The sequence below is a fragment of the Mobula birostris genome, chromosome 3 (assembly GCF_030028105.1).
Source record: "Mobula birostris isolate sMobBir1 chromosome 3, sMobBir1.hap1, whole genome shotgun sequence".
Lineage (NCBI taxonomy): Eukaryota > Metazoa > Chordata > Chondrichthyes > Myliobatiformes > Myliobatidae > Mobula > Mobula birostris.
Window position 1 is genome coordinate 26,255,899 of NC_092372.1, and position 14,054 is coordinate 26,269,952.

A 14,054-nucleotide genomic window follows, 5' to 3' on the forward strand; every position below is an offset into this window, starting at 1 on the left:
TAAACGGACATTAAACCTTTGGACATTACTTCACTTTTTAAAAATATATATTATTTCTGTTTTTTGCACTATTTTTAATCTATTCAACATACGTATACTGTATAAAGTATACTGAATAAGATTTACGTATTCATTATTATTATTATTTTATTCTATACTACGCATTGAACTGCTGCTACTAAGTTAACAAATATCATGTCACATGCCGGTGATAATAAACCGGATTCCGATCCTGATGCCAAAGAAGGGATAAGTATGACTGGATTCTGAGGAACTGAAGGGTGTGTTTGCCATGTAAACTTTGCAGCTGAAAGCCAGATCTACGTGAGAGCACAGCCTGCTTTTGTTAACTATTCTGTGAGTCAGAACATTTCCAGGCCTGGTGATTCCAGAAATGTCAAGAACATACTGTTCTTCACAGTGATGAACCTCATCTGTCCAGTTACAATGGATGTGCTGTACACAATTTGCAATCCATGTTATCCTGTGGAAATAACTGGATTCAGAAAGTAATGGTGGAATTTGACTTTGTACGGAGTGCTCAGAGAGCAAAAGTGTCGCTCAATGCGGCAGACATCTGTTCTGGTTGTTGCACTTTGAAGATTGAGTATGCAAAACCTACTCACTTGAATGTCTTCAAAACTGATCAGCACCTTTGGGACTGTACAAATCCTAATTTGGGAGGACTAGGAGAACCCAACAAGTGACAGCGACAACCAGCATTGTTTGGTCATTACCCTCCTGAGTATGCAGCCCAATAAGGAAGCTATAGCCACTATTCAGATGATGACCATGGTCCCCTGGCCCATTATGAACATCGTAGGTTGGGAGGTCCATCACCTCCTCACTGAGGCCTATCCAATCATAATGTTATGGGGCTCAGTATGATGATTGTCCTCCACTGCCACCACCACCAGAACCTGATCCTCAAACAGAAAGTCCAGTGCTGATGGTTTACGGGACGGACTCTTCCAGTTGTGGATGAAGGGTTGCAATTTTCCACTATAACTGAACTGTCACTAATTAGGAGTGAGTTCCTTATAAGTTTTTCCAGAAGAACCATGATGACATTGTGGTAATCCAGCTTCGGCAGTAATACATTTACACTTTGCATTGACATGCACTCCTTGGGGCACACATGTTCGAATGACAATGCAATGAGTATAGCAGGGAAATCCTGCGACTAAGCTTCTGACGAGGACCTAAGTCTCGACGAGAAGAAGATTGACACTCTGGATGAATTCAGTGCCATGTTCAACGGAGCTATTCAGATGACATAATTTAGTAAGCAGTAATTATGTTCTGCATCTGAATTTGAATTTATAAATTGTCAGCTATACGAGTTGAAAAAACAAGCTCAAAATGATGTAATAGAAGCTTTTGACTGAGCTACTGAAAACATACTTAAATGTACTGCACATATTAATGTACGGTAGCGCAGTGACTACTGTTACGTTTTACAGAGCCAGTGACTGGGGTTGAAATCTTGCTGCTGGTAAGAAATTTGTACATTCTCCCCATGACCATGTGGGTTTCCTTAGGATGCTCCAGGATCCTTCCACATTCCAAGTACATATGGGTTAGTGAGAATTAGTAAGTTGTGAGCATGCTATGTTGGCGCTCGAAGCATGGCGATACTTGTGGGCTGCCCCCTCCCTGCACATTGTCAAATTGCATTGGTTGTTGACACGGGCAACTCATTTCACTTTACGTTTCAATGTTTTGATGGGCATGTGACAAAAAGAAAAGCTATTCTTTAATTTTTCAGAAACACCGGATGAAATACTCAATTCAAAATGAATAACTGACGTGGCTTGACTTTATTATTAGTTTCAGTCACTGTCTCTAGGATATTTTTCATATCTTCTGTCCAGACATAAATGATACATACTACAAAAAATACTAGGAATCCATTCCCTGCTTCAATTTAAGTCATCTTACCTGAAAAGTGGAATATTTAAAGGGAACACGAGGAGGAAGTTCTTCACTCAGCAGGTGGTGAGAGAGTGGAATGGGCTGCCAGTGGTAGTGGTGGATGCGGATTTGATTGCAACATTTAAGAGCAGTTTTGGATAGGAAGGGTATGGAAGGCTATAATCCTGGGGCAGTTTGATGTTAATGGTCAGAATAATAGTTGAGCATAGACTAGGTGGGCCAAATGGTCTGTTTCTGTGCTATAGTGTTCTATGACTCTAGTTTGGAAGAAACATTAAATGCCTGATGGTGTAACATACACATATTGAAACTTGGTTTTAATGATAAATCTGCCGCCCTTAATTTTGTGGTGGACAAAAACTTCCTAAAGTAGTTGAAGAAACAATTGTCATGTTGCATTTGCAAATCTCTTCACACTGACTGAGCAACTGATTTTCGACAGTTACAGGAAATCCATTTGTTTTGTAGAATGATTGCTTGCAAAACAGAAATCACACATTAAAGAGGCACTTTCAATTTACGGTTTAATTTCTGACTGGTTTACAAAGAATAACTCCAATGCCAAAGCAAAACACCATTTTAACACAAACATACTCTCGACAATGTATTTGTTTATATAGCATCTCTTCCCTTTCTAAAATTCTAATCCAGAAGATGGTTTCAGGATTTACTGACGACAGTTTTTCTTTACGGAGTATGAATAATTCTAGACGCATGTGTAAATTCATTCAGAGAGTTGGGTGGGGTGGAAACAAAAGGTGGAGGATCAGTAAAGTAACCTGGGTGATTCAATTCATATTGACCAATTGTTTCATTTTCCTAATAGTAAGACAACCCTAATAATAATTGATTAATAATATTTTACCTATGAATGGATAGAAAATTATTCATTGTTAAGAAAGATTGTGCTGCTGATGATAAAAATGACTAATAGCACGTACTTTACCGGCAGAACATCCAAATGTATGGAACGTTTTAAGAAACTGTTTGGCTGACTGTTTGGTAATCCACCGCCCAATTGTAGATGTTCAATGGACAACAGTTTGGAGAGAAAAATCACCTGTGCTCCAAGCAGCATTTTCTAAATGTACTATAAGTCAAATGGCAATAAAAATCACGTTATTTTCTTTTTTTTAAACGTTTGATAACCCTGAGCACCACAATCCAGCTTTCACTTAATGCACTGGATTAGTCAAAGAAGAAAATTAAAATAAAAATCTCATACACAGCTAGAAAGCCATTTTAGAATCTAAAGTCCTACAGCATTAGCATTGCAAAAAAGCCTAAACAAAGTGAATAACACATATTGGACATAAGTAATATTTATCAGAACTGTGCTACTGTTTAACAAAGTTTGTGAAATGCGTTGCTTGATCTTTGGTACACAGCACTAAAAAAAGCCACCATTAAACCTGGTTTACAGGCGGCTAGAATTCCAGCTCATGGCAACTTGTTCCCTTCCTAACACCCTGCAAAGATCTTAGTAATACAACTGGGAGTTGACAATCTGCTATTCAGAACAATGAGGTAGGTGTAGAATAGAATATTCCCTTCTTTGGTACAACAATATAAAATAAAAAACAACAGTGATTGGTGAAAATAAATGCTTCACAAGTGGCTTTACAATAAAAATACAAATTAAATAAAATGACTTCTATGAGGTATATTATGAGCATCTCTCTCTTTTTTTTCCCATTCTCATTAAATGTTAATTAGAAGATTCACGAGGTATTCGGCTGCATCTGTGAATAGCAAATAGACAGGGATAGAGGCAGAGGTTGCCATTTGAGTACATCAGAAGTCAAGGAACAGAAAAAATCAATATAACAGCAAGATGCTTCTTTCAGAGTAAATTCTATAGACTTGACAAGCCTTTGCAATGAGTTGTTAGGTTCTGACAGCATTAATTTGCACAGACACACCTCCACCTCCCCCTTGACTCCATTCAACAGCCTGGGTCAGTGCATCACTGTCAACATTATCATCTGGCCCTATTCAATAAAGCCACTTAATTGATAAAACTGCCCCTGCTGTTTTTTTTCTTTCTCTTTGTGCACTTAATCATAAATCTCCATACTATCACTGCACAGGGACAGACGTGCAGCCATCATTGTGAACAACAGGACGTGGATGATAAGACAGAATTGATCCCTGTAACACAGTTGTAGCTTTGTAAAAGGTCAGGCCCCAGATGTATTCCCAAGATTCTTGCCTGATGTGGCAATTTCCTTTTGAGATCCGGCACCATATGAACAATCCCTAAGCTGTTTTCTCTCTTTGTGGCCTTATGAAGAAGCAACTTCCTTTAGTGATTCTCATTTGCTCACATACCTTTTAAAAACTGTTCCCTTTCCTCAATATTGCAATGTGCTCATTCGTACATTTACGTATATTTTGTCATTGTATTCAGCCCTGTGATATGATGCCATATATCCTGATAAGCTATTTCTCTCTTTGGTAAAAGCTGAATTACAGTATATGGTACTCGTTCTTTTTCCTGAAACAACCGATTGTTAAAACAAAGTAATCAATTCCCTTAGGTCACGAAGCATTATTAAGATGTACTGTACGTGTAATTAAGCCATATCCCTTTTTATACCCTTCCTTTTTGGCCTCACCTAATAAATCTTCCAAAAATCGAACCCCTCTGCAGAACACAACAAAAACTAGTTTTACATGGAAAAGTGCGTCCAACCAAATGGTCATCCACAATCTCATCACCATCTTCATTGAAGAGTCTATGGTTGGGTGGATGTCCATCTGAAAATATAAGTGTTGACTCACTTACAGAAAGCAACAGATTTACGCAAGTTAAAATCACTGATTTTGTTTTTTTTTACATAAAATTAAGTGGCGTTCAGTTCGACAGTGATTAACTGTACAATATAGTAAATGTGACCCTCATGCATAATTGAGTTTGTTTCCATCACTTCACCTGCAAAGTTACCAATATCCGTGTTGCAAACTTTCCTTGCAAAAAAACACACTCTCAAAAAAACACCAGAGTCTTCAGGGACTGTCTCATGTGGTCTGCTGTCCGTAGGCGAGGCTTCAAGGTGCAGAACTGCTTGGAGTGTGACTATGAGACGAGGAGGAAGAAGGCTGGGCTTGTGGTGCTATTGCGGGACTAGACATGCCCTGAGAACTGCTGCTGTTGCCGTTACTGCCAGACATCACAGGGATGACTGGCCTTCGTGCGAACAGAACACCTGCAGGAAGAGGAAGATACAGTAAATGCAAAAGCAGTAATATTCAAAGTACATGCACAGGTCTATGAGAATGGACCTGGAAATAAAAGGGTTAACAAACGAGGTGTGCTTGATGGCTCTGGGCCTGTACTCGATGGAGTTTAGAAGAATGAGGGGGATCTCATTGAAGCATATTGAAAGGTCTCCTTATTTAAGAAAGGATGTGCTGACGTTGGAGAGGGTACAGAGAAGATTCACTAGAATGATTCCAGGAATGAGAGGGTTAACATATGAGGAACGTTTGTCCGCTCTTGGACTATATTCCTTGGAGTTTAGAAGAATGAGGGGAGACCTCATAGAAACATTTCGAATGTTGAAAGGCATGGACAGAGTGGATGTGGCAAAGTTGTTTCCCATGATGGGGGAGTCTGGTACGAGAGGGCAAGACTTAAGGATTGAAGGGCGCCCATTCAGAACGGAAATGCGAAGAAATTTTTTTAGTCAGAGGGTGGTGAATCTATGGAATCTGTTGCCACGGACAGCAGTGGAGGCCAAGTCATTGGGTGTATTTAAGGCAGAGATTGATAGGTATCTGAGTAGCCAGGGCATCAATGGTGAGAAGGCGGGGGAGTGGGACTAAATGGGAGAATGGATCAGCTCAGGATAAAATGGCGGAGAGACTAGATGGGCCGAATAGCCGACTTCTGCTCCTTTGTCTTATGGTCTTATTAGAGTGGATGTGGAGAAGATGTTTCCTACTGTGGGACAGTCTGGGACCAGAGGGCACAGCCTTAGAATACAAGGATATTCCTTTAGAACAGAGGTGAGGAGAAAGTTCTTCAGCCAGGGATTGGTGAATCTGTGGAAGTAATTGTCACAGATGGCCTGGGAGGCCAAATCATTGGTTGATAGGTTCTCGATTATTAAGGGCATCAAAGGTTATGGGGAGAAGGTGGGAAAGTGGGATTGAGAAGGAATATAGATCAGCCATGATCAAATGTTGAAGCAGGCTCAATGAGCTGAATGTCCTAAATCTGGTCCTTTGTCTTATAGTCTTATGGTCACTAACATACACCTCTGAAGTTCAAGTATACACAACTATATTTTTGCCCATTCCAAAGTTCTGATCAAACACAAGTGACAAAATATTTTTGAGGCCTAATATGGAGTGCTGTATGCATTTCTGGTTACCTACCTATAGGAAAGCTATCAATAAGCTGGAAAGAGTGCAGAGAAAATTTACCATGATTTTCTGGGACTGAGGACCAGAGTGATAGGGAAAAATAGGTTAGGACTTTTATTCACTGGAGACACAGGAGAATGAAGGGAGGTATACAAAATTATGAGGGCGCAGAGAGGGTGAAATCATGCAGACTTTTTCCCCAGAGGTTGGGTGAGACTAGAAATAAATCACCAGGCTTAGGCTGAAGGGTGAAAGATGAAATATTGTAGGGGAATCTGAGGAGGCACTTCTTCGCTCAGAGGGTGTTGTGAGTGTGGAAAGGGCTGTCAACGGAAGTGAGGTCAATGGTAACATTTAATAAAAGTTTCGATAGGTACATGAATGAGATGTATGACAGGTTATATTCCAGGTACAGGTAGATTGGACTAGACAGTAGACCAGGCTGGCAAGGACTTGATGAGCTGAGAAGCATGTTTCTGAGCTATAGTCTCAGAAGTCTATGAATCCAGCAAGTTATAGGGAAGATCTTAAATAGTCTTACAGTAAACAAGAACTTCTTTTGTGAGTTTTCCAAACTTTCTAGGCTGTTTATCGAACTGCATCTAGCTATTTTGTAAAGGTCACTTGTATGATGTATTTTATGCTCATTAGTACCTAAAAATTTCAACTGAAAGGCATTAATCTACATATTTAAACAGATACTTGCCGATTTATAAACACAAGAGTTTCTGCAGATACTAGAAATCCAGAGTAGCACACACAAAATGCTGGAGGAATGCAACAGATCAAGTAGCATCTATGGAGAGGAATAAAGTGTTGGCGTTTTGGGCCAAGTGAATGGCACCAATGCATTTACTAGCTCCTTTCAATGTCCCTTAAAGCCTTGATTTTCATTTGGCTGACTGACGCCAAACCAAGGTTTTGTAAATACCTTAAAGTGATTCAGTAGATCTATGGAAATCAATACTTCTGACAGATCCAGAATATGGGAGAAGGGCAGGGTGGTGGAATAATCAGAGTTTTGTTACTCAACATTAAGATGAGAAAATAATTTAGCTAAAACCTGGAATATTTTGCTCAAAATAGCTGCAGATTTTTCATGAGTTTAAGTTTTCAAAATTAAAATCATTAGTTTTTATAATAAGGCACCAATGGGTATAGATCAAGGTAATAATTGCAATTTCCTTCATTCAATATTGAAGTAGCAGAATAACAACAAAGGCTTAAAGGGGTAAACAGCTAAGATGTGATTTCATATTAAGCTATCACACAGTCTAATGTGCTGCAACTTTTGATGTCTGCCTAGAAAACTGACTGTTATTGCGATATTGGACAGCAATATCATTCATTCACTCATTATATGCCATGTTGTATGACATGGGTGGTCATAGTCTTGCCCATGTTTGTTCTTGGCAATTTTTTTTGACAAAAGTGGTTTTCCATTGCATTTTTCTGGCCAGTGACTTTACAAGACAGGTGACCCCAGCCATTATCAATACTCTTCAGAGATTGTCTGCCTGGCGTCAGTGGTCGCAAAACCAGGGCTCGGGGTATGTACCAGCTACACATACGACCATCCACCACCTGCTCCCGTGCCTTCACACGACCCTGATCAGGGGCTAAGCAGGTACTACACCTTGCTCAAGGGTGACCTGCAGGCTAGCGGAGGGAGGGAGTCCCTTACACCTCCTTTGGCAGAGATGTATCTCCACCCCGCCACCCCTAAGTGGCAGCAATCATCCTAAAAATATAAACTAGAGATCATTGCAAGGGATACCCACAGTAAAGTAATTCTTGAAATGTGTTTGGAGAAAAGAATGTACAGGTGATTGTCCTATAGTGGTAATTTGAGAGTGGTGGCGGTATTATGTGAAATGAACACAGTACATATGTCACATTCAGCACACAAAATAATATTAACGGATGAAAAAAAGTACTCTGCAGTGCCTATGCATTTATGTAGTACTTGCATTTATGGCATTTAGTTAATTATGCAATTGTATTACTGTTACTGGAACTGTTGGGGCAGGAAGTGAAGTAGTCTACTAAGGAAGTGAATCTACTAATCTTTGCGAATGGGGCTGACAGAGCCAAAGGCGACAGCGATCAGAGTGTTTGTGGGAGGTAGCAAAAACCTGCGGTACTGTGCAAAAGTCTTAGGCACATACAGAGGGTATATCTACAGTGGCATGCAAAAGTTTGGGCACCCCGGTCAAAATTTCTGTTACTGTGAATAGTTAAGTGAGTAGAAGATGAACTGATCTCCAAAAGTCATAAAGTTAAAGATGAAACATTCTTTTTCAACATTTTAAGCAAGATTAGTGTATTATTTTTGTTTTGTACAATTTTAGAGTGGCAAAAAAGGAAAGGAGCATCATGCAAAAGTTTGGGTACCCCAAGAGAATTGAGCTCTCAGATAACTTTTACCAAGGTCTCAGACCTTAATTAGCTTGTTAGGGCTATGGCTTGTTCACAGTCATCATTAGGAAAGACCAGGTGATGCAAATTTCAAAGCTTTATAAATACTCTGACTCCTCAAACCTTGTCCCAACAATCAGCAGCCATGGGCTCCTGTAAGCAGCTGCCTAGCAGTCTGAAAATTAAAATAAATGATGCCCACAAAGCAGGAGAAGGCTATAAGAAGATAGCAAAGCGTTTTCAGGTAGACGTTTCCTCAGTTCGAGATGTAATTAAGAAATGGCAGTTAACAAGAACGGTGGAGGTCAAGTTGAGGTCTGGAAGATCAAGAAAACTTTCCAAGAGAACTGCTCATAGAATTGCTAGAAAGGCAAATCAAAACCCCTGTCTGACTGCAAAAGACCTTCAGGAAGATTTAGCAGACTCTGGAGTGGTGGTGCACTGTTCTACTCTGCAGCAACACCTGCACAAATATGACCTTCATGGAAGAGTCATCAGAAGAAAACCTTCCCTGCGTCCTTAGCACAAAATTCAGTGTCAGAAGTTTACAAAGGACATCTAAACAAGCCTGATGCATTTTGGAAATAAATCCTGTGGACTGATGAAGCTAAAATAGAATGTTTTGGCTGCAATGAGCAAAGGTATGCTTGGAGAAAAAAGGATGCAGAATTTCATGAAAAGAACACCTCTCCAGCTGTTAAGCACGGGGGTGGATCGATCATGCTTTGGGCTTGTGTGCAGCCAGTGGCACCGGGAACATTTCACTTGTAGAGGGAAGAATGAATTCAATTAAAGACCAGCAAATTCTGGAAGCAAACATTACACTGTCTGTTATAAAAAAAAAGCCGAAAATTAAAAGAGGATGGCTTCTACAACAAGATAATGATCTTAAACACGCCTCAGAATCCACAATGGACTACCTCAAGAGGCGCAAGCTGAAGATCTTGCCATGGTCCTCACAGTCCCCCAACCTGAACATCATCAAAAATCCGTGGATAGACCTCAAAAGAGCAGTGTATGCAAGACGGCCCAAGAATCTCACGGAACGCTTTTTGCAAGGAAGAATGGAGGAAAATCCCCCAAACAAGAATTGAAAGACTCTCAGCTAGCTACAGAAAGTGTTTACAAGCTATGATACTTGTCAAAGGGGGTGTTACCATGCAGGGTGCCCAAACTTTGCTTTGGGCCCTTTTCCTTTTTCGTTATTTTGAAACTGTAAAAGATGGAAATAAAAAAGTAATCTTAAAATAGTAAAGAAATGTGTCATCTTTAATTTTATGCCTTTTGGAAATCAGGTCGTCTTTTACTCACTTAGCTATTCACAGTAACAGAAATTTTGACCAGGGGTGCCCAAACTTTTGCATACCACTGTATCTAGCTAGTGTGACTAAGACTTTTGCACAATGTGGATTTGTCAATGTGGAGCGGAGATGGTGTTTACAAATCTGGCAGAAGCAAAAGAAGTTGGGAATGGCAAGGGTGGAGTGCCACAGAAAGGATTCGGACAGGTAGCAGAGAAGGAGAGCCAGAGGCAAAGGTGGCATGGGTGCTGACATACCCAGCCCTGAGTCACCAGACTTGATTCCAAACAATTGGTTTATTGATCATTATGGAATGTCTCTCTGGTGCTTCCCACTCCCTACCCAACCATGATTCCCCTCTTCCTGACCCATTCCCATTCTCAGTCCACAATAGAGACTCATTTCAGAATCAGGTTTATCATCCCTCACGTATATCATGATTTTTTTTGTGGTAGCAGTACAGTACAATACATAAAATTACTACAGTACTGTACTGTGCTTAAGTCTTAGGCATCATAGATATCTATATACGAGGGGTGATTGATAAGTTCGTGGCCTAAGGTAGAAGGAGTCAATTTTAGAAAACCTAGCACATTTATTTTTCCTACATTTACACACTTAGTCCAGCGTTCGTGAAGCATACGGATCCCTTCTTTGTAGAAGTCGGTGCCTTGGACCTCCAGAAGTGGTCCACAGCAGGGGTGATTGATAAGGTCCTGGCCTAAGGTAGGAGGAGATGAGTTAGTATCTGCAAACTTTCTGCATTTTCACTCCAAGAGTTGACTTGCAAGTGCATGTAACAAGAGCTGTATAACTCATCTCCTTCTACCCAAGGCCACGATCTTATCAATCACCCCTGCTGTGGACCACCTGGAGGTCCAAGACGCTCTCCTTACATGCACGTGTAGCTCAACTCTTTGAGTGATAACGCAGAAAGTTTGAAGTTAATAACTCAGCTCCTTCTACCTTAGGCCACAAACTTGTCAATCACCCCTGCTGTGGACCACTTCCACAAAGAAGGGATCCGTATGCTCCACGACCGCTGGACTAAGTGTGTACATGTAGGAGGGGGCTATGTTGAAAAATAAATGTGCTAGGTTTTCTAAAGTTGACTCCTTCTACCTTAGGCCACAAACTTATCAATCACCCTTTGTATGCCTAAGACTTTTTCACAGTACTTTAAGTCTAGTGACAGGGGAAGACTGAAGGATGTGTGCAGCAGAAATGAAGGAGTGACCTTTTCCTGGTGAAAAGAAATCCATGAGATCCTAAAACTTGTGTATATAGAAGGCAAAAATGCTCTAGTAATTTTTAAGAATGCATGTCTTCTTAAGAGTTGCTCCTGTCCATTAGATAAAGCCACTATCTGGCTCATCTTTCTACTAAAGGTACCTGAAATTTTAGTAATAGACTTGTTGTGCAGGATTTTGTTCAGATGGAAATTATGAAAAGATTGAAAGGTCCTGAAAAATAGGCATTATAACAAACTACAGCAATGAACTTTACCTTAAGAGCAGAATTAAGCCATTCAGCCCATCAAGTCTGCTCCACTATCATGACTGATTTATTTTCCCCCTCAATTCCATTTTCCTGCCAACTCCACATAATCTTTGATGCCATTACTGATCAAGGACCTATCAACTCCATTCTAAATATACCCAATTACTTGACTTCCACAGCTCTCTGTGGCAATGAATTCCATAGATTCACCACAATCTGGCTAAAGAAATTCTTCTTCATTTCTGTTCTAAAGGGACAGCCCTCTGGTCCTAGATTCTCCCACTACTGGAAATATCTGCACATTCACTTTCTCCAGGCCTCTCAACAATCAGTAGGTTTGAAAGGTTTCAAAGAGATCCTTCCCAGCACCCCCCCCCCCATTCTGCTAAACTCCAATGAGTACAGGCCCAGATCCATCAATTGCTCTGCATATGTTAACCCTTTCATTCCCAGGATCATTCTCATGAACCTCCATACTTCTTCATTCTTCATCATCATCCTGTGCTGTGTCGAATGATGAAAGGGATCATGGTCTTTCATGACCATGATAGTTCTTGGCAAATTTTTCTACAGAAGTGGTTTGCCATTGCCTTTTTCTGGACAGTGTCTTTACAAGACGTGTGACTCCAGCCATTATCCATACCCTTCAGAGACTGTGCGCAGGGTGTCAGTGGTCTCATAGCTAGGCTATATGACAAAGAAAAGAAAATCAGCAGATGTTAGAACTCAAAGCAACACACAGAAAATTCTGGAGGAACTCAGCAGCCCTGGCAGCATCTGGGGAAAAGAGTAAACAGTCAACATTTCGGGCTTCATCAGAACCTGTGAAATGTGACCATCCACCACCTACTGCCATGGCTTCACGTGACCTTGATCGGGCTACACCTTGTTCAAAGGTGACTTGCAGGCTAGCAGAGGGAAGGAGTGCCTTACATCTCCTTTGGTAGAGACATATCTCCACCCCACCACCCTGAATAGCAAAATCACACCATATAAATAACAGGGTGCATTCGTCCATACAGTGAAACTGATTTCATTTGGCAAAAATATTTGCTTTTTCTTACCAGGATGTAAAGGTAGTAAATTTAAATTCCTAATCAGCCTTATACATCATCATTGCAAAAGGCTTGAATCAATACAATCCTATATGATTCTTGAATCATCTGGAAGTATCTAGTAGGAGCTATATTATGACTGAAAATTCCATAATATTTACTAATGGGATAGTAACATGCCAGCACTATTGTAACTAAATATAGGATCAGAACCTAGTTGCTGCCTGAGCATTAGTAAAAGCGCTTACTGGAGCTGCATAGAGTACCAGGGTTTCCTTTTAAGCATTACATCAGATGATACTGGAAACGGCAACACAATAAAGCTACTCTGTTGCAATGTGTAGTTTTCTTAAGCTCTAGAAAATGAAATTAAATGGAGAACATGGCTATGGTTTGGATTTGTGTTTGCAATAACAGAGAGTTGAATTATTTCAGTTTCCGATCTCAGGATTTTGGATTTGATATTTTACATCGGAAGACATTAGAAAATTAAGCCCATGAACATCAGGCAAAGCTGTGTCAGCCCACCGCACAGTACAGAAGCAAAAAAATTCTCTTCAATTTTCTCAGCAGCCTTATAAACAGAACATTTGGCTGATCGAAACCTAGTTAGACAAGAACAACGTGATAACATGGTGGTCAGCATAATGCTATTGCTGCGCCATTGACCTGGGTTCAATTCCTCTGCAGTCTGTATGTTCACCTTGTGGCCTCATGTGGTTCCTCACAGTACTCCAGCTTCCTCCCACATTTCGAGCAGTTTGTCGGTTAACTGATCTCATAGGTGTAATAGGGCAGACTGGGTTCTCTGCAATAGATGGACCTGTAACTGTGCTGTATTTCTAAATAAAATTAAGTATACCATACACTCATAATAAATGGGCAGTTTTTGATCATTTTCTTTGAGGACTGTGGATGAGAGTGAACATTAGATGTTGTTAGCCTAAAGATTTGAACTTCTACAACTTCAGGATTTCCTAAAAGACCTCATAACCAATGAAAGAGATTTAAAAGATTGTCACTGCTATGGGAAGAGATACCACTAATTTGTACTTGGCAAGATCACCACAACAGTAAAGGTCACTAAATCTATTTAGTGAAGATGTTGGGCAACAAAAATGGGGCAAGCTATTAGGGAACCTTGTACTGTTTTTCTTCACAGTTTCAATAAGCATTTACATTCCACTGGCAGAATAAATGAAGCCTCAAATTACAACCTCCTTTGAAATATGGCACCGTGGACAAAACAAAAACTTGGGAGTAGTGCACAGAAGTGCCAGTCTCAATTCCGTTTAACTTTCTCAAACAGAACCTCCTCTATTTCAAGGGCAAAATTGCTACAACTGAAGCAAGTTTAATATCATGGACAGGTCGTTTATAACAGAGAGATAAGCAATGAAAACTGATAGGAAGGAGTGGATCCATGTGCCATATAGTTAGACAGGAGTCTGTTTTGGAGTATGACATCCATCCC

General features: G+C 40.3%; 1 protein-coding gene and 1 pseudogene across 5 annotated transcripts in view; one reads left to right on the plus strand and one right to left on the minus strand.

Moving 5' to 3' along the window:
- Window positions 1-985, plus strand: part of LOC140194841 (heterogeneous nuclear ribonucleoprotein L pseudogene) — an 81,619-nt pseudogene extending 80,634 nt beyond the window's left edge.
- Window positions 986-2,442: 1,457 nt separating this feature from the next.
- arid3c (AT rich interactive domain 3C (BRIGHT-like)) overlaps window positions 2,443-14,054 on the minus strand; it is a 585,351-nt gene continuing 573,739 nt past the window's right edge. For all 5 annotated transcript variants that reach the window (XM_072252368.1, XM_072252364.1, XM_072252363.1 and 2 more), the window contains one exon: window positions 2,443-5,144. In XM_072252368.1, coding sequence (XP_072108469.1) covers window positions 4,987-5,144 — 158 coding nt within the window. In that variant the 3' untranslated portion in view covers window positions 2,443-4,986. The remainder of the gene's footprint in view (window positions 5,145-14,054) is intronic.